The sequence below is a fragment of the Rousettus aegyptiacus genome, unplaced genomic scaffold (assembly GCF_014176215.1).
Source record: "Rousettus aegyptiacus isolate mRouAeg1 unplaced genomic scaffold, mRouAeg1.p scaffold_m13_p_11, whole genome shotgun sequence".
Lineage (NCBI taxonomy): Eukaryota > Metazoa > Chordata > Mammalia > Chiroptera > Pteropodidae > Rousettus > Rousettus aegyptiacus.
In genome coordinates, this window is record NW_023416286.1 from 54,995,334 (window position 1) to 55,020,374 (window position 25,041).

The 25,041-nt window shown below is 36.1% G+C and overlaps 1 protein-coding gene across 2 annotated transcripts in view; it reads right to left on the minus strand.

The window, feature by feature from the left end:
- Window position 1: 1 nt before the first annotated feature.
- LOC107499213 (basic immunoglobulin-like variable motif-containing protein) overlaps window positions 2–25,041 on the minus strand; it is a 52,398-nt gene continuing 27,358 nt past the window's right edge. The window contains exons 1-15 of one of the 2 annotated variants that reach the window (XM_016123184.2): window positions 24,561–24,696; window positions 22,346–22,521; window positions 20,662–20,777; window positions 20,092–20,178; window positions 18,897–18,957; window positions 16,627–16,770; window positions 14,656–14,863; window positions 13,146–14,261; window positions 10,508–10,752; window positions 10,037–10,156; window positions 9,655–9,868; window positions 7,809–7,953; window positions 3,532–3,732; window positions 2,329–2,413; window positions 2–659 (exon numbers count right to left, since the gene is read on the minus strand). In XM_016123184.2, coding sequence (XP_015978670.2) covers window positions 87–659; window positions 2,329–2,413; window positions 3,532–3,732; window positions 7,809–7,953; window positions 9,655–9,868; window positions 10,037–10,156; window positions 10,508–10,752; window positions 13,146–14,261; window positions 14,656–14,863; window positions 16,627–16,770; window positions 18,897–18,957; window positions 20,092–20,178; window positions 20,662–20,777; window positions 22,346–22,521; window positions 24,561–24,648 — 3,579 coding nt within the window. In that variant the 5' untranslated portion in view covers window positions 24,649–24,696 and the 3' untranslated portion in view covers window positions 2–86. Of the gene's footprint in view, window positions 660–2,328; window positions 2,414–3,531; window positions 3,733–7,808; window positions 7,954–9,654; window positions 9,869–10,036; window positions 10,157–10,507; window positions 10,753–13,145; window positions 14,262–14,655; window positions 14,864–16,626; window positions 16,771–18,896; window positions 18,958–20,091; window positions 20,179–20,661; window positions 20,778–22,345; window positions 22,522–24,560; window positions 24,697–25,041 lie in introns of those variants that run through there. The other variant, XM_036228816.1, reaches the window with a different exon arrangement.

A 25,041-nucleotide genomic window follows, 5' to 3' on the forward strand; every position in this document is an offset into this window, starting at 1 on the left:
GTGCAGATATATTTCATTTTTTTATTTCCTCACAACGAATTTATTACAAAAATATTAAGTTGTACCCAATTATAGAGAATACACATTTAAATTAGTTTTTTCTTTCTTCCTTTTACAGTTCGTTTCCCCTTTTTCTTCCCGAACACAGATCTGGCAGTCACCAGGACTGGTTTTGTTTTCTCTCTGTCATCGTCACTGGAGCTGCTCAGAATCGAACCTTCATCCTCTACAGGATCTGGTTTCACTGTGTTCTGCAAATCTGAAGAGCTGAATTTTGCCTCTCCAGCTGCTTTTCCCTGCTGCATGTTCATTAAAGGTAAACATTCAGCATCCTCACTTGAGGATGCATCAGATGACTGGGAGGCCTCCCCCAAAAACCCACCACATTTACTCTCTCGTTTTGAATCCAAAAGCCTCGTTCTTTTCAGGCTCGATGACTCTTTCCATTTATTTGCTATGCTTCTCTTCTGGGTCTTACCTTTTGCCTCAAATTCTTTCTCCATGGCAACAGAAACTGCTTCTATTTCACTGGCTGCTTCTTCCCTTTCTTTTCTCAGCATACATGTCACAGCTCTGTTAAGTCTCCGGCTCTTAATACCCTTAGCATCTTGTTTCTCCTGTTCAGCTAATCTAAAGAAAGAATCAATTCGTAGTTGTGTCTAAAAAATAAAATAAAAATAAATCAGACAAGTAAAATTTCTAAAGCAAATCAAAGAGCTCCACCTTGATCACTGGCATTGAATAACCCTTTCAACGAATACTCATTACCTCTCAAAAGCCAATTCTCTCCCAACTAAATTACTGACAGTAAATTTTACCTTCTAGATTATTATACTTAATGTAGTACTTGCACTACCTCGGTCATTAATGCAGTACTTCCACCACCTCGGTCAATGAAGTCCTCTGTCTGTGCCTCAAATAAGAAAGCCCTTCCTAGGCACTCAAAGAAAATTAAATATATTTTCAGGAGCCAAATACATCATCGTCTTTTGGAGCAACACAATTTCATGGGGTTTGTTTCTAAATTCCACTACTTCCTTCTTTTAAAAATATAATCATGACACAAAACGTTTAGGAGGCAAATTCATAGTATTATATGTTAAGAGTCATAAAAATATTCATGCCTTTTGTTCGGCGGGTTCACTTTTAGGAAGACATTCTTTAAAAACAGTTACATTTGGGAAAGCTATATGCCTAATGTTCATTCATCACAACATTACTTATGGAAACCTAAAAATTAAAGGTCCACTAAGTGAACTGAACCAATTAAGTCAAATCTCTTTGATGAAATGTAATCTGGTCATTTGAAATTATGAAATTATGGAATCCACAGAAAAAATCTTACATTAATAGTTAGAGAGGGTAGATATATTAAACTGCATTTGTCTATGACAATATACGTGGGAAGGAGGGGGAAATTTTTTTAATAATAAAACTAAATGTTAAAATCTATAGTAGATGAAGTATATACTAAGTAATTCAAATTCATTTTTTTTACTTTCTAATTTTGAGGATATAAATTTAAATTAACTTCCAGAATGAAAAGAAGGAAAACTATTACAATAAAATTTACCTGTAATTAAGGAGTAATCAGTCATTAAGCCAATTACCCTCCTTCTCTGCTGGCATACAGTGTTTCCAGTATGGAAAGTCATCGAATAATGGGTAACTCTTTCTGGAAATGTCTCAGTTTTATGTTTTTTCAAAATTAACTCAGCCTAATGGAAAAGTGTTTAATATAAATATATACCTTATAGGATTTGGTCTCATTTCTGCTAAATGGTTTACTTGCATGTATGTTATGTGGGTTGCCTCTAGGGTGGGAGAAAGTTTCTGTGTGTACAGGAACGTACATATAAAGCAAGATGCAATTACCTACATAGGGGAACTGAGGACCAGACAAAGGCCTTTTTCTCCTCAAAAATCTCTCCTGCCAATCTACCATAATGACTGAACTTCTGTCTTTGATGATGTGTCCACACAATTAAGTAGTGTTAAGACATTAATGATCAGAATTGCTTTGGAATGGATATTTCCTACACTTGCTAAAAATAAAACAGCTCTAAAAGAATAAAATATTTAACTATAAACACCTCAGTATGCAATCCATTATTAGATTGGTTTTTTCAAAGTCAGAATGAATCAAAAGGACACCAAAGTCCAGCCCTAAGGACTGTTTTCCTCTGTTCTGTTATCTGAAGTATAATCATTTAAAAATGTATGTTACATGCCCTAAAATAAAAGAGTAACTAGTCTTTAACAACTGGCTCATAGCCATCCTAAGTTTACTTTTTATCCTGAACTTAGGAAAAGGGGCAACATGATTACCTGCTGAGCGTTCAGTTGCTTTAATACGGGAAACAGAGACTCATCAGTCTTCGTCCTATTCCAGCCAAAATACCGCTGACAAAATATGCAGGCAGTTAAGACTTATAAATGTTTCAAAAGATATTTAAACAAGTGATAAATAAAAAGGTCCAAATAACCCATCCTTGATTCCATTCTCCATATCCCCAAAGATTTTCATATTTATAAAGATGCTATGTGGTAAAAGAAAGAGTAACAAAACAAATGACTTCAACAAAGTCACCTGGTATTATGTTCTTTTCAATATCCTCTAAGATAAAATATATCCAACTTTCATTTTAGGACATCTAAGACTTATGACTACGAAAAAAGCTTAACCTACAATAAAAACAAGTTGCAGATATCATATATATTTCTTTGAAAGAAAAAAACTGTAGTTAGATTAACTGTATTGCAAACTTTTAAACATCTTATCAATGATTATTTCAATATGCAGAAATGAAAATCAATAATAAAAAGAATTATCTTTCCATTCTCTCAAAAAAAATAATATTTAAGTATATGGTTAAATCTACGAATGCTTACCACTAATTATTTCATATAAAGATCCCCCTTAAAACTAAGGATATTACTCACAATAGCTAGAATGTGGAAGCAACTTAGGTTGCTTCCATAAACAGATAAATGGATAAACAAGAGATTTACATATAATAGAATATTATTCAGTCTTCAAAAGAAAGGAAATTCTGATACATGCTACGACATGGATAAAGCTTTAGGACATTATGCTCAGTGAAATAAGCCAGACCCAAAAAGACCAATGCTATATGACTCCACTTATATGAGATACTCAGAAGAGTCAAAATCATAGAGACAAAATGTAGGATGCCAGAGGATGCGAGAATAAAAAATACGGAGTTATGGTTTAATGGATATAGTTTCAGTTCTACAAGATGAAGAGAGTTATAGGGATGAACAGTGGTGATAGCTGCGCGACAATGTGAATGTCTTAATACCACTGAACTGTACACCAAAATGGTTAAGAAGATAAATTGTATGTGCATTTTATTACCAAAAGAAAAAAACTAAGGAAGAAGAACTAAAGGGAACATCTTAGATAAATGGAATATTAAGAAAAAACTGATCCAAGTTCATGTTACATAAGTTTTAAATCAAAATACATATCTAGCTCAATATTCCTTTATGTTTTCAGCAAAAGGATATTCTCTAATTTTGTCAAGATCAGGTTTCCCCCACAGAAATGATCCCTTGGAGTCATCCACAACAGGTTTCAGGTAGGCATCTGCAATAGCTGGGTTAGGAAAGCCAGGTGAGAGCTCCAGCTTTCTTAATTTTTTTTTCACTTTGGTGTCATAAGGATTAGGTCTTATCTTCTTATTTTTTTGAGCTTCATGCCACCACTCTCTATAAAGTAAAGGAAACAAGTCTTTATAAAGCAATAAGATATCACAGAAGATGCACTCCAGATAAAGAGCTAAACTTAAAATTAGGTGACATAAACTTAAGCCCTAACTCCAAAACAAATCTTATAACTTACAAAACACCACAATGTTGTTATTTTTAGTGCTATTAACCACAATAGATAGTAACAGCAAACACCGATTAAAGCTTACTCTGTTCTTTGCGCACTGTTAACTGTTCTACACACCCAATTATCTCATGAGCACAGGTCTATCACTCTCCTCGCTTCACAGATGAGGAAACTGAACGCAAACAGAAGTCAAGATTTCATAGCTAGAATTGGTACAGTCAGACCCCGACAATCTCCCTCCAGAGTCCGTACACACGCAAAAGTCACAGCTTCTGTGGGTCTCTTTCTCAGATGTAAAATGGAAATAATACACCTATATTATTTACCTTGAATCAGCTACAATAATAGGCCCAAGAATATTTAATAAGATGTAAAAATGCCAAGAACATGTTGAGTTTTAAAAATGCTGGACATACTTCTATATAGACTATGATCCCAATTTTGAAAAAAAATGTATAAAGTTGAGAAGGAAAGGAAAAAGTAAACAGATATTTAAGCAACTATTATTTCACTGTGTGCTAGGTAATGCTCTAAATAAGAATATAGCCATCCATTTTCTTCTTTATATTTTATTCATTTTTTGACTTTCCATTATGAACAGCAATTATAATGACAGGTTAAAGATAGTCACACATTCTTTGACTCTCCTCCCTTCAAGAAGTGGGGTCAAAGTCCCCTCCCCCTGAGCTAGGTGGTCTCTGTGACTGAGGAAGTGACGCTGTTACAAGCCCTCAGAGACTACAGTTTCCACATCCTGTCTCTTGGAAAATTTGCCTTGGAGGCAACCGACATGCTCTGAGGAAGGTCCAGCTTGTAAAGAGGTCTGGAGAGGGTCCAAGGCCACCAACCCAGTTATGCCTGAGCTCCTCGGTGACAGCACCACTTGTCAGCCATGTGCGTGAGTCATCTCAAGTGGCTCCTCTAATCCAACTAAGCTGACCCAACACACATGCAACAGAGATGACATATCCATGACCAAATTGTGGATTCACGATCAAAATCAATGACTGTTGCTGTCTGAAGTCACTGAGGTCTAAGGTGGCTTATAATGCAGCAACAGAGAATCAGAAGAATTTTACAGTGAAAACAAATGAATGGCATAAACGTTAAAAATATAACCCTCACAGATATGTGCATCCAATGAAACCTATACAAACCCTACATCTCATGGTACACTGTTTCACATACTTATTACTATTAGCAACTGACTCAGATTTGAGTCCTCTGCCATTGTTTCACTTCAATGCAGGAGTGCCATCTAGTGTTAAAAAGGACTAACTACAGACTTCATTGTAGAATCAAAATGCAAATAGGAAAAAAAGATCTTTCTTCATCAGTTTTACAATATTGTTTCCAAGCATGCACTGAGAAGAACATACCTACATTTCTCCCCTACTCCTTTTTGAATTTTTGTCTTTGGAACAGTCATCATAATTGCCATTTAGGAGGATCAGCACAATATGCTATGAGCTCAACAAAACAAAAGGATCATGCCTCCTTAAAGGAAGAGGAACAGGCACTTAACATAAAGATGAAAGACGGCATCTGCCAATCAGCTGAGCTGTGGGGGACACAACAGAGAGTGGTAGTGTTTGTGATAAAACTGAAGGATTTGTGCCCTGGCCTAGTCAGTAGGGTGGAATTGCAGTTCTCGGCCCCTGCTGTTAGGGGCTTATTTAGGACTTGGAACCAGTATTTTCAGATCTCATTTTCCCCCAAGAGCATCCAAAATTATCTGTGAAATTTCCCCAAACTTAAATGTTGGCAGCCAATTCAAAAGGAAAAAAGAGCACACAGTAAGCCAAACCAAACACAACTGGGCTAAATTCAGCCTGCAGGCATAGAGTAGCTCTATTTAAATGGGAGAGTAGCTAGTCTGATTAGAAGGGAGAAGCAGAGAAGAAAGCAAGACAACATCAATTTTACTGCTTTTCCACTGGTTTTCTCGCTCTTTACCTCTGTATTTGTTCTAACGCTCCTGATCTATGCACTGCTGAAGCTGCCCCTATCTGTCATCGACAAGCTAGAAGACCAAAGGCAAAAATTGCTAAAGCTGACTCTAAAAATGTAAACCATTCAACAGGCAACAATCAAAACTGCTGAAAGTAAAGAAAAATAGCATAAAAATGGGTAGGCACTAAATCAGAAATGTAAATGTTAATAAAAATAAAAAAAATCACTCATAAATAATCAGGACACGAAACTGAAATGTTACATATCATTTTCACTTATCCTAAAAAATTATCAGATAGGAACCCAAAAATAAGGGCATCCAAATCAATGTTAGTTTACACTTAAAAAACAAAACAAAACAAAACAGAAACAACAATAGGCATTTAATTAATCGTGACAATGTCAAAGATTACTATGGAGTTATCGAAACAATGACAGAAACCCATACATTGCTGATACGCCTTGTTCTATCACAAAATGAGTTCAAATAACATAAAAAGTATATAGCATCATCCCATTCTTAAAGGAAAAAAATAACACACTTACATGAGTATACGTGTGTGTGTGTGTTAGGGGCACTAACCCCTGCACATTCGAAAATCTGCATATAACTCTTGACTCCCCAAAAACTTAACTACAGTCATACTTTGGTATATGAGGGGCGCTAGTTCCAGGATCCAGGACAGATACCAAAATCCGTGGATGCTCAAGTCCCTTACATAAAATGGCACAGAACAATGCATAGAGTTGGCCCTCTGTATACACCAATTCCCAAACAGAGTTGGCTGAATCCACAGATACGACACCTGTGATAGGTTTAACTGTATATTTATTTTAAAAAATCCACATGTACATAGACCCATGCAATTCAAATGCATGTTGTTTTAGAGTCAAATGCATACATATATATACACACATATATAAATGTATGCGTACACTGTGCAAAGTCTAAAATTATATAAATCAAAATGTTAATTGTAATCTTTTAAATACATATTTTCTAATATTTCTAGTATTATTTGTAGTTTTTCAAGTTATTTAAATACCATGAACTACAAGCTATCTAATAACTTATCTGCAGTATAAATAAACACTGATTCTTCAGACCATAATGTTCTATATATATCAAACAGAGGAGATACAACTGAAGAGAACACTAAATCATTAAATAATCTACTTTCAAACGGTATCTCACAACAAACTGATAGTTAAAAGATGCCATCACAACCTCGTGAATAGACTAAAAGCCACTGAATTGTGCACTTTAAAAGAGTAAAATTTATGGTATATGAATACATTTCAAATTTTTTAAAAAGATGCCATCAAGGGGTAACCTTAAGAAAGAACTGCTTCCACAGACATACTCACTACTACCACCATCTCAAAACCTCCAAAACTGAAAAGTGTAGGGCAACTTTGGGTTCTGTGTGGAATGCAATCCTACTACTGAATTCATTGCAGTATACATGCAGTAAGAAAAGGGATAGCAGTGCCTGATATAAAGTTCCTGGCATTACATTTCTATGCTCCTCTCTGGCCCACTTCTTTCTGAACACTCAATTTACAGAAGCACAAGTTTGTATATTTCTCTGTTACTCCCAAGAGTGTGGGAGCTGCTTGAGGGAATGGTCCATGACTTAGTCATCTTTCCTATCCCAGCCTAACACAGTGTCAGACACAAAGTAGCTACTCGACAGACATATGAAGAATGAAACAGCAACTTCTACACACCTAAGAAATCCCACAGGACCAGCTTTATACCCTTGACTTAGAATAAGTCTGGCAGCAATTAAAAAAAAAAACAACAAAAAAAAAACAGTCCCTCATTTGATTAGAATTCTAGAAAAGTGAAAACAAACTTTAGTAACCCAACCAATACCTCCTCCTACTTTCTCAACGAACAATGATTTGTGACAATTTATGGCAGAAATAATAGTTCTGTTCATTAATTTGGGTATTTATATAAATATCTGAATTAAAGAAATAAAGAATTTACGAGAATTTTAGGAGAGGTTCCAGGCCATGTCCAGGGAATTCATTGAGAATTTCCATAGCTGTAACACAACCTACAGTTGGTATTCCTTCTGTGTAATCACTTCCAAGCAAATAGGCCAAATTTATTAATTTGCTCCGGTCCAATCCTACAAAGAGCAAAAATTATTATGTATTTTCGAATTTAAAATGTTACTTGTAAATATTTATTACATAACATTTATATTTTATTATACAAACTATACATACATATACTCATCAAATTTCCTATTTGAAAATATTTTTTTTTAATGACATTCTGTTAAAAATTTTATAAAGTTTCATCCATCCTTAAAGCTTTAAATAACATTTACTCTGACTCACAAATTTAGCTATCTAGCCTGGATTTCTCCTTCAAACAAGCTACATACATTCAACTATCACCTTAACATCTCCATTTGGATGTCTAATGGGCATTTCAGATATAACAGACCGAAACCTGGATCTTCCTCTCTCCTGCTCCAACTGTTCCTTTCCTGGTCTCCCTCACCTTATTACTGGTATATCTGTTCTAACAACTGCTCAGCATGGGGAGTCTTCCTTGACTATTCTTTTCTCACATCACAGACCCAATCCACCCCAAAAATCTCTTCTACAGCACAATAGATACTACTTGGTTTGAGTCTCCTCCTTCCTCTCTGATATTAACTCTTGCCATTCTCCTCCTCATTCACTCACACTGGCCTCTCTTTCAGTTTGTTCAGACTGCCACAACAAAGTACCTAGACTGGGTGACTTAAACGATGGGAATTTATTTCCTCACAATTCTGGAGGCTAGAAGTCCGAAATCAAGGTGTTGGCAGGGTTAGTTTCTTCCAAAGGCCTCTCGCCTTGGCCTGCAGACAGTCATCTTCTCCACACCTTTACATGGTCTTCCCTCTTCCCTCTATGTCCTAATCTCCTCTTCTTATAAGGACATCAGTCAGATCAGATTAGGGCCCACTCTAATAACCTCATTTAATAATCACCTCTTTAAACACTCTATGTCCAAATACGGCCACATTCTGAGGTACCAGGGTTAAGATTACAATGTATGAATTCTGAAGGAACACAATTCAATCCATAGACAACCTCTTGCTTCCCTAGAAAAACCAACCAAGCTTCTGCCTGAGGGCCTCTGTACATGCTAGTCCCTTTGTCTGACATACTTATCCCTAAAATAGCTATAACACTTGCTTTCTCTTTCTTTTGGATCCCAGACTAAAAGTTATCTATTGGTAAAGTTTTTCCTGACCACGATTCTATATAAAATAGTACATGCACTTCCTGTGACTCTCTTTCACTGCTTTATTTTTCTATGTGGCACATATCACCTACTATCGAATTATGGTTTATGTATTTTTCTTATCATCTGTTTCTTCTACTACACTACTTTATGCTCTGCTGTTTCCCCATTGCCAGGAACAACAGGCATATAGGAATTACTCAACATATATTTGTTGCATGAATGGGAGAATGAAAACTGCCAGAAACACCACTATATGGCCATGAGATTCATGGTTCCAGCAGGAGTGACTCCTACTTTCCTCCCCTCTCGACTACCTTAGGTTCACTCTTTAGATCTCAAGTAATCAGTCAACATCTAACCAGATCAGATGATTAGACTGTAGAAAACACCTAAACATACTAGGATTTTAATTCCTTAATTTTAATTTTAAAATCCTATTTCTCTAATAAGCAAAAGATCACTTATATGAACACTTGTACAGACACTCCATTTCCACTGATGCACCAAATTAGTCTCTTAGAAAGATTAAAAATATACATTCTGAAGGTAAATTTCAGGAAGTAATCGTGCTCTGAAGTCTTACCTAATTGGTTGTGAAAGTCCACATATTGGTAATATTCTACAAACTTGTTTTTGCTAAAAAAGTTTTTATAGACATGTCGTGCTCCAAACAGCCAAATATCACTATCATCAGTGATTGTTCCGGAAGTTTGATCAGTCAGATCCAGGATGGCGCACTGAGCCTCTGCTTCCATGGGGGCCTCGATGTAGGGAATTCCAAACAGGCGAAGAAGTTCCTGAAGAGTTACAGATACACAATGACCTCTGCTGAAATGCAGTACCTGGCCTTGACCCGAAAATGGAAGGAGTGCTTAAATACTTCATTTACCACACTCTCTCGGGGAATCTGACTGAGTGAAATATCAGCAGGTGTTATTAAAAGAGGCACAAGTTGGTACACTTACCTGGCTTTCCAAAAACATCTGTCCTGTAACAGTAGCAGCAATCCGTTCTTGCTGCTGTTTTTGAGCTTTCAATGAATTCTGTTGTACTAAAAGGTTACTCTCCAGAATTTCCAGCTCCTCCTATAAAATAATTTCACTTGTAGATAATTATGTTCATAATCCGATTAAATTCACTTGTTATAAAAGCCTGCATTTAGTCTGACTGAATTTACCAATTAAATTTTTCTCCTTATGACGTTTTCCACTTGGATCTCTGAGCAAGTCTAAAATATCTTTAGAGTTCCCTCACTAAATCACAGTAAAAGTGGAAACTACTCCAGACAGCAATCTACATAAAAAAGGAGTCATCAGCAAGAACAAGAACATACATGCAAACAGCTAATGACTATTCATCTAGTAACTACTTAAAACTCAGAAACTATTTAACAGATTTCCTTAGCAATAAGTTAAAGCATAATGTAATGTTATTACCAAATTAATTTCTTGCCATTCATTGAAAGAACTGTCTGCATTTTCTTCAGTCTCCTCCTGTGGCTCAATATCCAAGGCCTCACTTTCGGAGTTGTCTCTTATGAGGCCCTCGGAGTCACCAGTGTCTTCTTTCTTCGTTCCTATCAGTTCCTCTTCATCTTGTCCAGAGGGAGGTTTGAAAGCTTCGGCTAAATTGGCTTGAGGTTCATCATCACTAATTACACTGTGGACCTCAATGAAACTTCCTGTATCAAAATAATAGGGTCACTTTATTTACAGCTAAAAATCGAAATTTTCCTGAAATCATCAAGAGCTTTCCAAAGTATACTGAAAAATGAGAAAAAGATCTAAATGTAACAGAAACATGTAACAGTAGCATATTACTATTAAATAAACTTAATGCCTATAACTTCAAAACAAGCCTTTTCAATTAAATCAACTGACACTTTCTTAGGTACTGAGCTTTCAAAGACCTATGAATTGCATATCTATACAAATTCTTTAAATTAACTGTTTTACAATTCAAAAAGGAGAATTACTAGGGTATGTAAATAATCATGTATAATCACTATAAACATAGCAAAGAATAAAGCTGTGACTTAGCGAGAAAAAACCCTGGATAGGAACTCAGGAGAAACAGTTCTTCTTCCATTTTCTTTCGCTCCTCTCCCATGTCTTTTTCTTTTCTTTAAAAAAATAAATATGTATTGATTCCCTTCCTTCCCTTCAGGCAGAGAGGGCTCAGTCTGAGGACACTACAGGATAGAGGGGGTAGGGTTGCTCAGGGACTGGAGGCTGGGGCAAAGGGACATCCTTAGCCACAGAAGAGGCCAGTGAGATCAGGAGATGGTTTAAGTAGAGAATAAGCAAAAAGATAATGGGAGCAAGATTTCTCACTGTTAAGGAAAGTACAAAGAAGGTAAAGGCTAGAATGAAATCTGTGCTATTGAACTGAAACTACAGATATCAGTGTAAATTTATGAATATATAGATAAATTAATGTGTGTACATGTGTGTATATAAATATATTTTCTGGCTCTGTTCCTAAGAGGTCCTGAAACAATGACACCCCAATAACAACAAGCACACTCAGCCCCCAGATCTTAATCTCTAAATATCATGCCCTTACAAGGAACCAGGGCTCCTTGGCGAAATGGCTAGTTTCAGGGAAAGGCAGGTAAAATACAAGTTAAACCTGGAATATCTTGCCAGAAAGTAATGATCAAAATAAAACAGGGAATTGTCAAGTCATGGGAGCTAGCTTTTAAAGAGACAAACCGGCCACTGGCCAAAGCTAGGACAATTTGAGCAACCAAATAAAGTATGGTAATACATAACTAACTAATTAGGAATCCGTGAGTCTAGATGATTAAAAAAATAATAAAAAATGGGGAGAAATGAAAGATTTTCCTTAAATAGGATGCCAACTAATAAATATATAAAAAATGATGGAGTTTGAACACCACCATTTGGCAACTACTATAGCATAATTTATTCGGGTAAAAATCATCTATGGATGCTAGAACAAGTGGATGAAGGTCTGTCCAGCAACAACATATTTATACAGCCACCAAATTCCTTTCCATAAAATATTTATTAATTACAAAGGGGAAACAGCAACCTTAAAGTAGAGAAACCTGGCAGACACTAGGAAAAAAAATTAGTGTGTGAGGGAGGGTATGTATAGTTGTCTTTTTATTTGCAGCAGTTACGTTCTATAAAGTCACTGAAGACCCTACACATATGAATATTGAACCTTTGCTCCTATAGGAAATACATTTATAACCTTCAACTCTAAGAACAACCCATCTTGGTAAATTCTATTTCCTTTATTGTACGAACAAGAAAACAAGGTTCAGGAGTATTAAGATATTTGCCTGGGGCCACCCTACTAACTAGTCCCAGAGCTGGGATTCAAACCCTATGCAATTGGCCCTAGAACCAGAGCTTCTTGGTCTACACTGCACTGCTCTCTCCTACCTCTACCCTCTGGTCATCTCTGTAGGAGAGCTAAAACAAGGCAGAGTGCCACCTTGCTCAACCTCGGCTGAGAATGGTGTGGCATCTCAAATTTTTAGCTGTTCTATATGAGTGTTTGCAAATGACCATCAACAGTTGTTGAGTACTGATTCTGGGGTTACAAATAAATTTTAGTGAGTAGGTAATTTTGCAAATTGGAATCCATGAATTATAAGGCTCTACCGCATAAAAGTGTGTACAGATATAGATCTATATGTATGTACATATAGAGACAGGCAGGCAGAGAGATATGATAAAGCAAACATAAAATGCTAGCAGCTCAGGTACTGGGTGAAGGAACCTGAATGTTTTGCAATATTCTTTTGACTTTTTTAAGCTTGTAATTATTTCAAAATAAAAGTTAAAGGAACTAAAAGGAAACTTGCTTTATGTTCTCCAATTAAGGCACTCCCTCCCTTTAAAAACAACGAAGAACAGCAAAACGAGAAATGGCAAGATTCTATTACTAGCAGTGTGTCCTTGATAAAGTCATTTTACCGTTCTGAGTCTAGTTCATCACCTGAACAGAGTGGGCACTGGACCATACTAAAGGAACTCTCAGTTCCTACAGATGTGAAATCCTACCATTCTTTATCTCCAAAAGAGAACAAGCACCTACCATCAGATTCACTTTCTTCAGAGTCAATTTCTGTTGGTTCCATGAACTTTGGAACTGAAATGAAATCCTGGCCTGTAGATTTCATTGTCTCACGTTCTTGGATGGTTTTCAGGAAATTCTCACACTCTTTACCATTAAATGATACTGTATTTTCTAAGTTACTTGTTGCCTCTGAAGAAACACTTAGTGTGTTACTTGCTTCTTGAAAACTGACAGTGCCAATAACTTCAGAAGTAGAATATTTTTCACATTCTGTTTCATCATCACTTGAAAGACCAGAAGAATTATATTTATTCTCAGATGGACAAAGATCTTGCTGCAACTCAAGCACTTTGGTATATGTTTCATTCCCTGACGTAGCATTTGGACTTGTCAGAGGTGTTGATGTCAGTTCTCTTTCACCCTGGAGCCCAGATGCATTCCTGTGTATTACCACTGTGTTTTCTAAAGGAAATGGATCTTTTCTGTTGTTAACCATAGGCTCATCACTTGTCTGAAAGCCTTCATTAATCATGTGAATAAATGACATTTGTTCTTTTGGAACATTAGATTCACTACCTTGACAAATGACAGTACTTGACAAAGGAGCTGAATCTGCCAGCTCTTTTTTATTATTAGTGCTGGTTACACATTCCTCCACAAAGTTGACATTGGCTGAATCAGGCACTGTTGTCAACAGCATTCCTTTTTCATCTCTCTTTTTAAGTCCTTCATCAGCTTCCTCATCAGAACTGCTCATGAGCAGTTTTATCGCTCCTGACCCTCCCATCTGCACATCATTCCCGATAGGCACTTTCACGTCCTCATCATCATCAAGAGCTTTCTGAATAGCTAGGAGAGTCAGTGGTGATATGGAGCCTCCATCTACAGTAGCAGATGTATTCTTCTTATTATATTGCCTTTGATTCTCACTCTCCAACTCTTCTTCAGAGTTTGGCAGCATGGCAGCTTCCATAGCCAGTAAAGTTCTTGGAGAAGGAGGGGTAGCACCAGATTCCTTCTCTGGCTTCAATTTTTCACAAGGAGATGACTTTGTGTCAAAAGACATGCTGTGCGTTTTGTTGGAAGATGGAAAAGACTCTGACTCCACTTCTGATATTTTCTTAGCTTGCATACCTTAAGAAAAATTAAAACATTCTTACTATATAGTTTTACAGTATAACAATACATGTCTAGTAACACAGATAACAGTATAATGGTCTCATAAATGGTACTTTATAGCAGCGGTCCCCAACCTTTTTGGCACCAGGGACCAGTGCTCCTGTAAGAATATAATGCCTGATGATCACAGGTGGAGCTGAGTGATGCTAGCACTGGGAAGCAGCTACAAATACAGATGAAGCTTCACTCATTCGCCAGCTGCTCACTTCCTTCTGTGCAACCCGGTTCCTAACAGGACACGGACTGAAACCAATCACAACCCAAGGGTTGGGCACTCCCGGTTTATAGACTTCAGAGATACAATGTATTTTTGGTCTTTAACCATCAAATAAGTGATGGTGCCCAATACCTTTTATCAAAATATAATGTGACGTGTCTTCAGAGACCACTCTCCTTGACTCCACCTCCTTCAAAAAGCCCCCTTCATCTTCATATTGCCTTTGGATTTGTCCGGAATGTTGCTGATTCATTTCCTTTTGGACGTTTTCTATGTGTTGGTTTAGATAGTTTTTTTTAAGTAAGCCTTTGAGCTGGTACTGTGAGAAGTCATTGGACTCCTAAAGCAAAATAAATAAAATTTTTATATTAAATACAGATAATACTACCATATTTCCATCTACTTCCCCAAAAGTGGACAAAAAGAAGTTGATTTTTTCTTTTGGTAGCATTTTCACTTATAAAAGTAAAATTTGAATACTTAGGGAAAAACTATAACTTAATATAATCTTTAAAATAAAAGAATTGGGCAGAAGAAAAAGAAACCGAGGACTCTGCTAGAAGATGGAAAAGACTCTGTTTATGATTTAATCATTTACTCAAAAAATGTGTATTAAGATTGTAAATGCCAAGCACTGTGACATTTTGATTATGGCTTAATAGAAAACTTTCTAGAAATCAAGTAAATATGCAAGTAAAGTACTCAGCACAGTCCCAGATGCACAAAAGACACACAATAAATCATAGCAATCACTGTTATTAATAATAGTTAACATTTATAAAACATTTCCTGTGTAAGGCATTCCTCTACATGCTTTTATACATACATTATCCCATTTTATTCTCAACCACTGATGAGACAAACGTCATTATCTTCATTCCACAAATCAAGAAACAGATTACTCTAGTCTACCGACCTCAGAGGCTCTGGTGGCAGAAAGAGAATAAAGTAGAGTAAATCTTTCTCCTATTCCTTCCCACTATTGTTTAAAGAATCCAAGTTTCATTTTCTCAAAGACCAGCCAAAGATCCTTTCACACTCAAGAAATAAAATGCCTAGTTGATAGACTGAGCTTGGATTTTTCCCCTGAAATGAAAATAAATTTATTTCTGTCTTTTGTATATCATTTTTGTACACCTTAGCATTTTCCTATGCCCACATTCTTTATAGAAAAACAGAAAGGAGTGATGGGAAAATAAATATCTCCTGCTTTTTTTCATATATTTGGTATCAATTTAAGAAATGTTCGAAAGGCTACAAAAAAAAAAAATACCACATCCATTCACTAGGAATAATAATGCTACAAAAATTTACATTCTGTCCTACAGTGAGTTAAAGGAGAATGATTTTAGAAATAATAGGTGGCAGCAGTAGAAAGAAAAACAAAACTCATTCACCAACTAGAAACAGTAATAATTAATGGTGTAGCATGATTAGGCGACATGCTTGACGAAACCCAACTCCATACAATACCCCACTTTAGGTTTCTGTGGCTGTGGAGACACCATCAGATGCTCTAAGTTAAGAAATTTAGCACTACATTCCTTAGTGTCATTGTCCAGAAAGAGGGAGAGGGAAGATGGAGATCTGACTGCATTTCTAACCCAGCAGCAGAGAGATACCTGAAATTTACAATTAGAACTTTTACAGTGTAATGAGGTTCTATATTACTATGAGTATTTTATAATATGTACTATGGGTTAAAATAACTTTAAAAATTAACCTAAGAATTGAACCACTAAGCATATACTGAGCACTTGCTATGTGAAAGATACTGACCTAGGTGCTGAAAATACACGAGAGTAAGGGAGGCATATTTGGGTGCTAAGAACTATAGGGACATCGCAGGGTGTTATGAGAACACAGAGCAGGAGACAAGACCTGTTTTGGGGTGGAAAATCAAGAAGGGCTTCTTTGAGCAAACATTTTTAAGTTCAAACTTATAAATATATGATGTTTCATAGGATCTCTTGAGACATACAAATGCTGTTTACTGAAAACAGGTATTGTATAAGTAATTCTTATCAATTTTCTCTTTTAGCTAAAGAAAAATTTTGCGGCGGTTGTCAATTCTACACATTAATGTGCTGTTGTATATTTCACCTCTGGCATTGCTTCAAATAATGTTCTTCTTCGCTTGGTAAATTCTTTCATATCAGTCAAGATTTCATGCTTAATTTCAGGGGGCAGGCTGCAGAAGTCTTCAGACTCAATATCTACTGCATGAGGATTCTGAAACAACTCTTCCTGTAACAAGTAAAACACCACACCATGAAATTTACATTCCATATGCTTAATGCTATTTGCTGTAACAGATATTTTTGGTTTGTATCATAAACAGAGTTCTACATACTCTACAATAAGCTAAACAGAGTTGTACATAATCTGCAACAGGCATCACAATGAATATGCAAATGAGGAAATGTGTCCACTCATTCGAAAGAAAAAATACTTACCGGGCACCTCTAATGTAACATGCACTATTCTAGGTGCTAGGGTACTATGGAGATCATGCCAGATAAAGTCCCTACTCTTTGGAGCAAAGGAAGACATGATAAACAAACAAATGAACAAGATAACAATAAAAAAGTAAAGCAGGTTAACCTTATAACAGAGTTTGATTAGAAGAATAGAAAGAAGAAAAACTGATAGAGAAGACCCCATTTAAAAAGTGACCTTTAGCAGAGATGTAAAAGACACCAAAAAGCTTTTCAGAAACAGGGCATCCCAGGCTGAGGGAACAGCAAGTGCAAAGGCCCTGAGGCAAGGATGAGCCTTTTGAATTTGAATAATATTTAAAATTCCTTTAGCCTTTCATTTTGTTTCCTACCTAAAATCAAAGTAAAAAGTGAGAAATTTCATAGACATGGAAAAGTAAAACTTTTTAAAATTTTAACTTATTACCAAAAGTACTTTAAAACTTTTCATCAGTAAATAAAATAAAATAAAACAATTTGTTTTTCTATATGTATGTATGTATGTTGTATGTGTGTGTAAACCAGCAAGCCCTTATGACAGGACAGTCATATGGTCAGAGCTCCCCATGCTTTTCCCCACTTATGCTCTCTATTCCCCTGTAAGGAAGGCATTGATATTATTTGTTTAAAAAAAAAAAAAAAAAGGAAATAAAGCCTTGGAGAAATTAATTTGTCTAAGATCAGCTAAGGAACATCAGAGCCCGCACTTAAATGCAGGTCTTTCTGAACACGATATCCAAGTTCTTTCCTAATATTGCTATTATTTGCTATATTAATAATGTAGAACCACCATGAGTTGAGGAATCCTGCAGTTTTAGTTCAAAAGTCTTCTGCCAGATGTACCAAAATCATATGAACATACAAGAAACAACTTGGAAATCAAAGAATATTATCTGCTATTTAGAGAAACTTCAAAAAAAATTTTAAAAACTTCTATATACAGTACAACCTCAGTTTGAAAAATGTTATTCATTAAAATGTTTGGTGGTGGTTTTAAAACATGTCCACAGATTCTCTGACACTCATCTTGTCTAACTCCCCTCCCATTAAATAGGAGCTGCCTTAATTAGCCTGTAAAGAATATGGTAGAAGGGAGGATGCACAACTTCCAAAGCTGGCTAGAAGAGGAAACACAGGTTCTGCCTGGCACTTCCTCTTGAGATGCCTCCTCCTGGAACACTGTGAAAGAACTCATGTGAGAGGGCAGAGGCACAGGCACGTGTTCTGGCTGACAGCCAGTGTCAATCGCCAGGCACTTTAGAGAGGATGCCTTTGAGGAGACCCCAGTCCCAGCTACCGTCTGTCTGTATCTACATGAGGGGCACTCAGAGGGAATGCCTTGCCAAGTTCATCAGCCCCTAGAAAAGTGAGAGATGATGATAATAAATGACCATTTTCATACCACTAAGTTACACAGCAATAGATAACTGGAGCATACGATGCACAGATATATATAGAAATAAATGTATATCTGATACATGTACAAATATCCAAACACTTATATAGAGGTATTCAACTAAATGGCGGGGCTGGGGACGACCAATATAATCCAAAATGTTACCAGAAGTTATTTACGGGTGGTATGTTTTCTATGTTTTACACAAGCATGTATAACTATGTATATTTATTTATTAGTTGGCTGGTTATAAAAGAAAAATGGTTTATTTTAGATATCTAGATAAGCATAATTCTATACATAGGTATGTGGGTATGTGAATTTTATATATACATATACACATGCATACATATGACACACACACATACACACACAATAAAGGCATGTCTTTATTTTTATCAGCAACTTTCATAAATTCATACTATTTCATTAAAATTATTCATTTTCATGCCATTCATATCAAATAATAGAATAAATTCTGAATTCAAATATTTAAATACCTGTAATGCTTGTTTTTGATTCATTCTTTCTTGCCATTCTTTTTCATCTTCCTCTTCTGAACTGAAAGTCAAACACACACTTACAATATCTATTATTTACTGACTACTTACAAAAATATTTCTTGAGTTCAATGTGCTGCTAGTTATAGGGGTTCCAATGGTAAGATGGTAAGATATGTAATTGTCATTGGTTTCACAGTCTGGTGGGGACACATGTAAGTGAGCAATCACAGTATGATCTAAGAACTTCCACTGCAAGGAAAAATTAGGTTGCCGAAGGTACGATAAGAGAGTCACCTCACTCTAATTTGAGGGATCATAAAAGCTTTCTGGACTCTCCTGCAATTACATTGCATGGAGAAGCATGTGATTAAGTAGTTGAAGTTTCATCCTTTAAAAAACAAACAAACAAACAAACAAAACAGAAGCTAGGAAATGTTTTAAGTAAGGAAATTAACAATATCAGATTTGGGTTTAATAGATGCTATACTACAAAGCAGAGATTAGGCTTCATGGGGAGGGGTTCCTACAAAAGGGTAAGATCAAAGACTGAGACTGAAAGAAATCTGGAAGATAGTACAGTAACCTATAGACAAGAATATGGTGGCGGCAACAAAGATAAAGAGAACTAGGCTAGTTCAAAACTTTCTGGCCTCTCAGGAACCCCTATAGAAAGGAATGGAGTAGGTGGAGAAGAATCAAACTGGTCTTCTACTTGCACTTCAACCACAGATACCACTGACAATTAACGGCCAGCCGGAAAGTCCACAAAGGAACCTGAGAAAGAGTAGCTAGAGAAATTCTCAGAAGGCACTGTGTTAAACTGAAAACTGAAAAGTATCTACTGGATTTAGCAAAGAAGATGTTAGCATGGTGATGTGAGAAGACACTGGGCTGAAAAACAGGCAGAGATAGCACTTAAAAGCAAAGTATAAGAAAAACTAAAATACATGTCTTTATGAATTATAAATCAATGGTGCTAGCACAGGCTCTACAGAATGAAAAAGAAACCATCACAAACCACCAAAACAGGAAAACGAGTTAGTAAATTAAAATTTAGTTTTGAAAAATATTCCAAATGTTGTCAAGAATGCATATTTCTGATGCATCGATCCCTACAAACCTTAACATGCAGATACGACAAAGGTTTAAGTCAGTTTGAATACAGTGATAATAATTTTAAATAAACATTTACCTATTTTTTTCTCCCTCTTGTAAAGGTGGTAAAGAATAGATGTCATCTTCTCTTTGAACACAAGTAAGACTGGGTAGTGCTTCATCTCTGAAAAGTACACAGAAGCTTAAACAAATTATAGGAAATAGTATTTTAACTCAATAATACTCCCCTAATACTACTCCTCACAAACCCTGCTGAGGTAAGAAGGGGGCAATGGGTCTCCCCTGCTAACCTGGCTGCCCAAGACAGCTGTGAAAAATAAGTATGGCCTTAAGGGGAATCCTTACTTTTATGCCTTGGCCACAGTCTCAAGTGTAGGCCAGCAGAGGAGCATTATAGAAGTAAAATCTGCACACAGTGCAACACTATCAACTTTTCTTTCTCATTATCAAAGCTAATTCACATAGAACAGGGAATATTCACAACTTCGAATTACTATGTCATATGGACATCCCACTTAATCGTCTTATTTCACCTTCTATTTTCTGCTGAGAGTTAACATTAGGGAAAGGCAGCCACAGAAATCCAAAGCAAAAATTTTTTAAATGCTTAAATTAATCTTTAAAATTAATGTAATTTCCCTCTTGCCTTTTGCTTCTTAAGGCGGTTTTGATAGCCTGTCTTTTCAAAAATGTTTTCAAAAGCTTCTCTGTAGTTTTTTTGGAGTCATTGGTTGCCAGGTCTTTTTTATGCCTTCTCTTAGCCTGTGAAAAGAAAGGATATAGGTCTTTACTTCAGGATATCACTATACTAAAAGCATTTCTGTGACTTTTTCCCATAGAATTTAGTTTGTCTGAGTTCTCAAACTATGGTTGTTTTAGTATGTCCTATTTATTATCATATCAGTGGCTATCCTCAGGTTTCTCACATGTAAAAGACACCCAGAGTTTCCATCTAGCTATTACTTAATGGACTGGCTATTATACAATATATTTGGGAAACTATTAATTTATTTTCAGTTTCTTTTAAATGACCTTTGATGTCCTCAAGAAGCCTGAAATTTCACGAAATATAATTAAGTAAATACTTCCAAAAGGGATTATTATATTAAATAAATTATTCTTTAAAATGTCCGTTACACCAAAACCAACTTCTGATAGTTTTTTTTTATAAAAATGCATTAATTATGTAACTCTCTGTCCTTTATTCAGGGTTACATTATAGGAAATCCTAAATTGTATAGGAATATCTTGTAAGAAATGTCCAAGTAGGGAAAAATAGAATAGCCTCCATGGTTATGACTGACTGTAACGGAAATACCAAAACATTATTTTTTTCCTTTTTTAATTGAAATATAATTGACATACGACATTAGGTAAATTTAAGGAGTACAATGTGTTGGTCAGACACACTTACACACTGTAATGTAACTGCTACAGTAGAGCTGGCACCTTTACCATAGGGTGGAGGAATTGGGGAGATGCTATTTAAGGGTACCAACTTGCCACTAGTAGATAAACAAGGGCTGGAGTTCTCTTTTCCTTCTAGTCCTTCCAAAGACTACCTGATATAAAGTATACCTTAATAATTAAAAACTACAACTCTAGACTAGGCAACAAATGTCCCCAAGCATTTATAAATCCTTACTTTTATCCTCTGTCCTCACCTACTTAGACAATGTGTGTCTGGTATGAGTAAAAGGTGATGAGCTGACATTTTAAACATATAAAGTTTATATATTCAAATGTGTGCTGTCATCTGGAGAGTAATTACTCCAAAGTTCGCAACACTGTTCACACATCGGTTTAAACTACTTTTAGAGTAAAGAAATTCATTCTCATTCTTTTATATACTGTCCAATTTCCTTCCTTGATAATCAATCCCCTTAGTCACATTTGCACCACATAACACTGCTCACTCCCAAAATCCAATATGCCTTTAAAAGAATGCTCACTATCATGGAGGATCTTTGATCTCAAATCAGGGAGGCATTTTCCTTGTAGGTTTTCTACATTGCCCTGAGCAACAGCAACACAACCAGAACAAATGTAGAACACTTAAGAAGATATTCTAAAAGAAAATTCCATTGCAAGAATTTTAGCAGTTTTATTAAAAGTTAAATTTTATCATTGTACCTATGATACACTCTCATAAAGAAAAAATGTTTTAAAAGAAAAAGTGTGTATTTGTTCAAGATAATTTTTAAAGCAGAAATTAAACTGAATATATGTCAAAGTAGTGCTATTTTCCAAAATTCTAAAAAGAAAATTAAAATTTTATCTGATGTTTTCTTTCTAAGAATGTGGAAAGAAAAATAATTGATGACTCTTACCAAAGTCTGTTTCTTCAGTAGTGGAGCATCCCCATCAAATACAAAAATAGGACGAATTCGAAAAAATAAGAGTTTGCAGAGCCGATGAAACAAAGTGAGAAGATGAGCATTTTCTATTGAGTTTCCATGGCGATCCCGGACTCCTTTAAGAGCTTGGTTTAACCAAATGCTAATATCTGGAAGAATTATTAAGGAAAAATATTTTGGAATTTCTTCATCCTCCCAATTTCAAATTTCTAAAAACTGATGTCATTCCAAATATTGAAACTAAGAACTCATCACGATTCATTTGAAACTGAAAAATGTTTACCTGATGGAATCTACCTATAATTAGTTAACTTTTTTTGAACCCTTATTACTACTATTCACATACTGAAATTTTTAAATCTTGCATAGACAGATGGGTCCTTTAAAAAGTCTAATTGGAAAAAAAAAATGGTTTATTTAAAAACTTAAAAACTAGTACTCTATTTTATCTAAGAATTCCACTTCCAGACATTTATCCTCAGGGAATCATCATAGGTGTACAATAAGACTTACTCACGAGAATGTTTGTTTATAATAATGAAAATATTTTTAAATGTAAGTTTTCTAACAGTTTTTTTAAAAAAATAAATTATGATATACTGATTGGCTGAATACCAAGGAGCCCTGAAAAATAGAAGCTGCAGAAGCATTTACAGTGGTAAATCACAAAGTATTATTAAAGGAAGTAAAACGAGTTATAAAAATATGGAAAATATAATTCCATTTTTTAACTAGCATACACATTATGTTAAATATAAAAAACTAGAAGTTCAGACATCAAAATAGTAAGAGTAGTTATCTCTGCTATGATTACAAGTAATTTACATTTTTTTCTTGGAGTTTAAGTATATTTTAAAATGTCTCAAAATGCTTTTTAACAAATTATTTTTTATTTGTGCATAAGACAGAGCGATATGCAAATCTGCTAGTCTTCCTGCTCTTAATTTCTTTGCCAGCTCTTCTAACTCACCGTTAAAGTGTTGATCTCTGCAGGGATCTCTCAGGCCCTCTCCTTTCCTCAAGTCTGTACTACCCACCCAGGCTATCTCAGCCCTCCACATCATGCCCTCTCCATATGTGTATGTCTGTCCCAGGGCTGCAACGTAAAATGACCTAAATCTTTGCTGAAGTTTAAAAGGCTCCTGACACTGAAAACTGCTTTCATTCACATACAGTTGGTTTTAAGAAAGTCTTTAGAAATCAGTGATTTGAGGAGCCACTAGAGGGCAGTAATATCACATAAGCTTTCCCAAATAAAACCTTTCCTTCTCCCCTAGGCAAGGAACCTTGCATAAAAACTTTTAAGCCAAAATTAATTACAGATGTATTTCAAGATTCACATTGCAAAAAATGTAATCATCATCATCTTTACTTACAGATTCCCATTTAGAGAACTGGTTAAGGTACCACTAGCTTCTGGAATAAACAGACACACACACAAAAGAGAATGCTTAACAAATAAAAAAATCAAAAGTTCAGAAACAGCATTCGCGTTTTGATAATGAAGAAAAACATTTCATTTCAAAGACAAACAAAACCAGCCAAACATGCTGCATACAACGAACAGTCCTTAAAATTCCATCGTAGGGGCTGGGAGGAAAATAATTCACTGCGTACCTTTTGAAACCTTTTCGGTGTAGTACTACTATATAAATTTCCTATTCCAAAAATCATAATAATTATTTTATATACATACACACTTTAACGTCAAATACCTGACCACACCATCTTTCCTCTAACAAATATGGAGCAAAAATAGAGCAAATCTAAGAACAGCAGGCAAAACTATGGATAGGAAGCCTACTTCATTTTCTCCATGCTGACTTCCCAGCAGGGATAACACTTTTAAGCTTTTACAATATTAACAGTGCCAGACACTATTCTAAGCTGCTTTCATTTTAATAATCCCTTTATTCCTCATATCAACCCTGTGTGTAGATACTATTATCACCGCCACTATCCAGATGAGAGAATTCTAAAGCAGAGACTTCTAAAACAAAGACTTCAATCCAGAGTGGTTATGATCGCAAAGCTGAGAGGAAGTAAAAGTCAGTAAGATTCTATAGCTACCCGCTGGGTGAGACCCTCATCCTATCAACACCATTCTGAGCCCAAGGGAGAGCCCAGAGTGAGTAAAACTCTGACTCGAATCACTGTTTCCTATATACAGACGATGCGTTAAGGATACCCACGGCAAGGATCTTTCCTTCCAGAGTTTCCGGGCTGACCTGCCTGCCGGAGCACTCAAGCAGCTTCCAGAGACCCTGAACTCCCATGAGGCAGGCGTGTCTTCAAAGCGCAACTCAGCAACGGGGTTGCGGCGGACCTTTTATTCCAATTCTACCACGCGCGGCACCACCGCCCCGGAGTCTGCCAGGCGCTCCAACTCAGGAAAGATGGAAAATAAACCAGCGGTTTTCCAGGGAAAACTAGCACCTACAGGAAGGGCACTTCCCAGTGGCTGACACCGCCCTCCGGAAGACGGGACCAGAGAATGGCAGACAGCAGGGCGGAGCAGGTCCACGTCTCGCCCACCGCTTTGGCCCAAACGTCTGCACTTTTAACGGAAGACCGGGACGAGAGGACGGCCCAGGCGAGACAGACAACCAGAAAACGTCTTCTCAACACTACCGACCTTTTCGAGCAGTTGCGTAAACTCACGGGAAGTG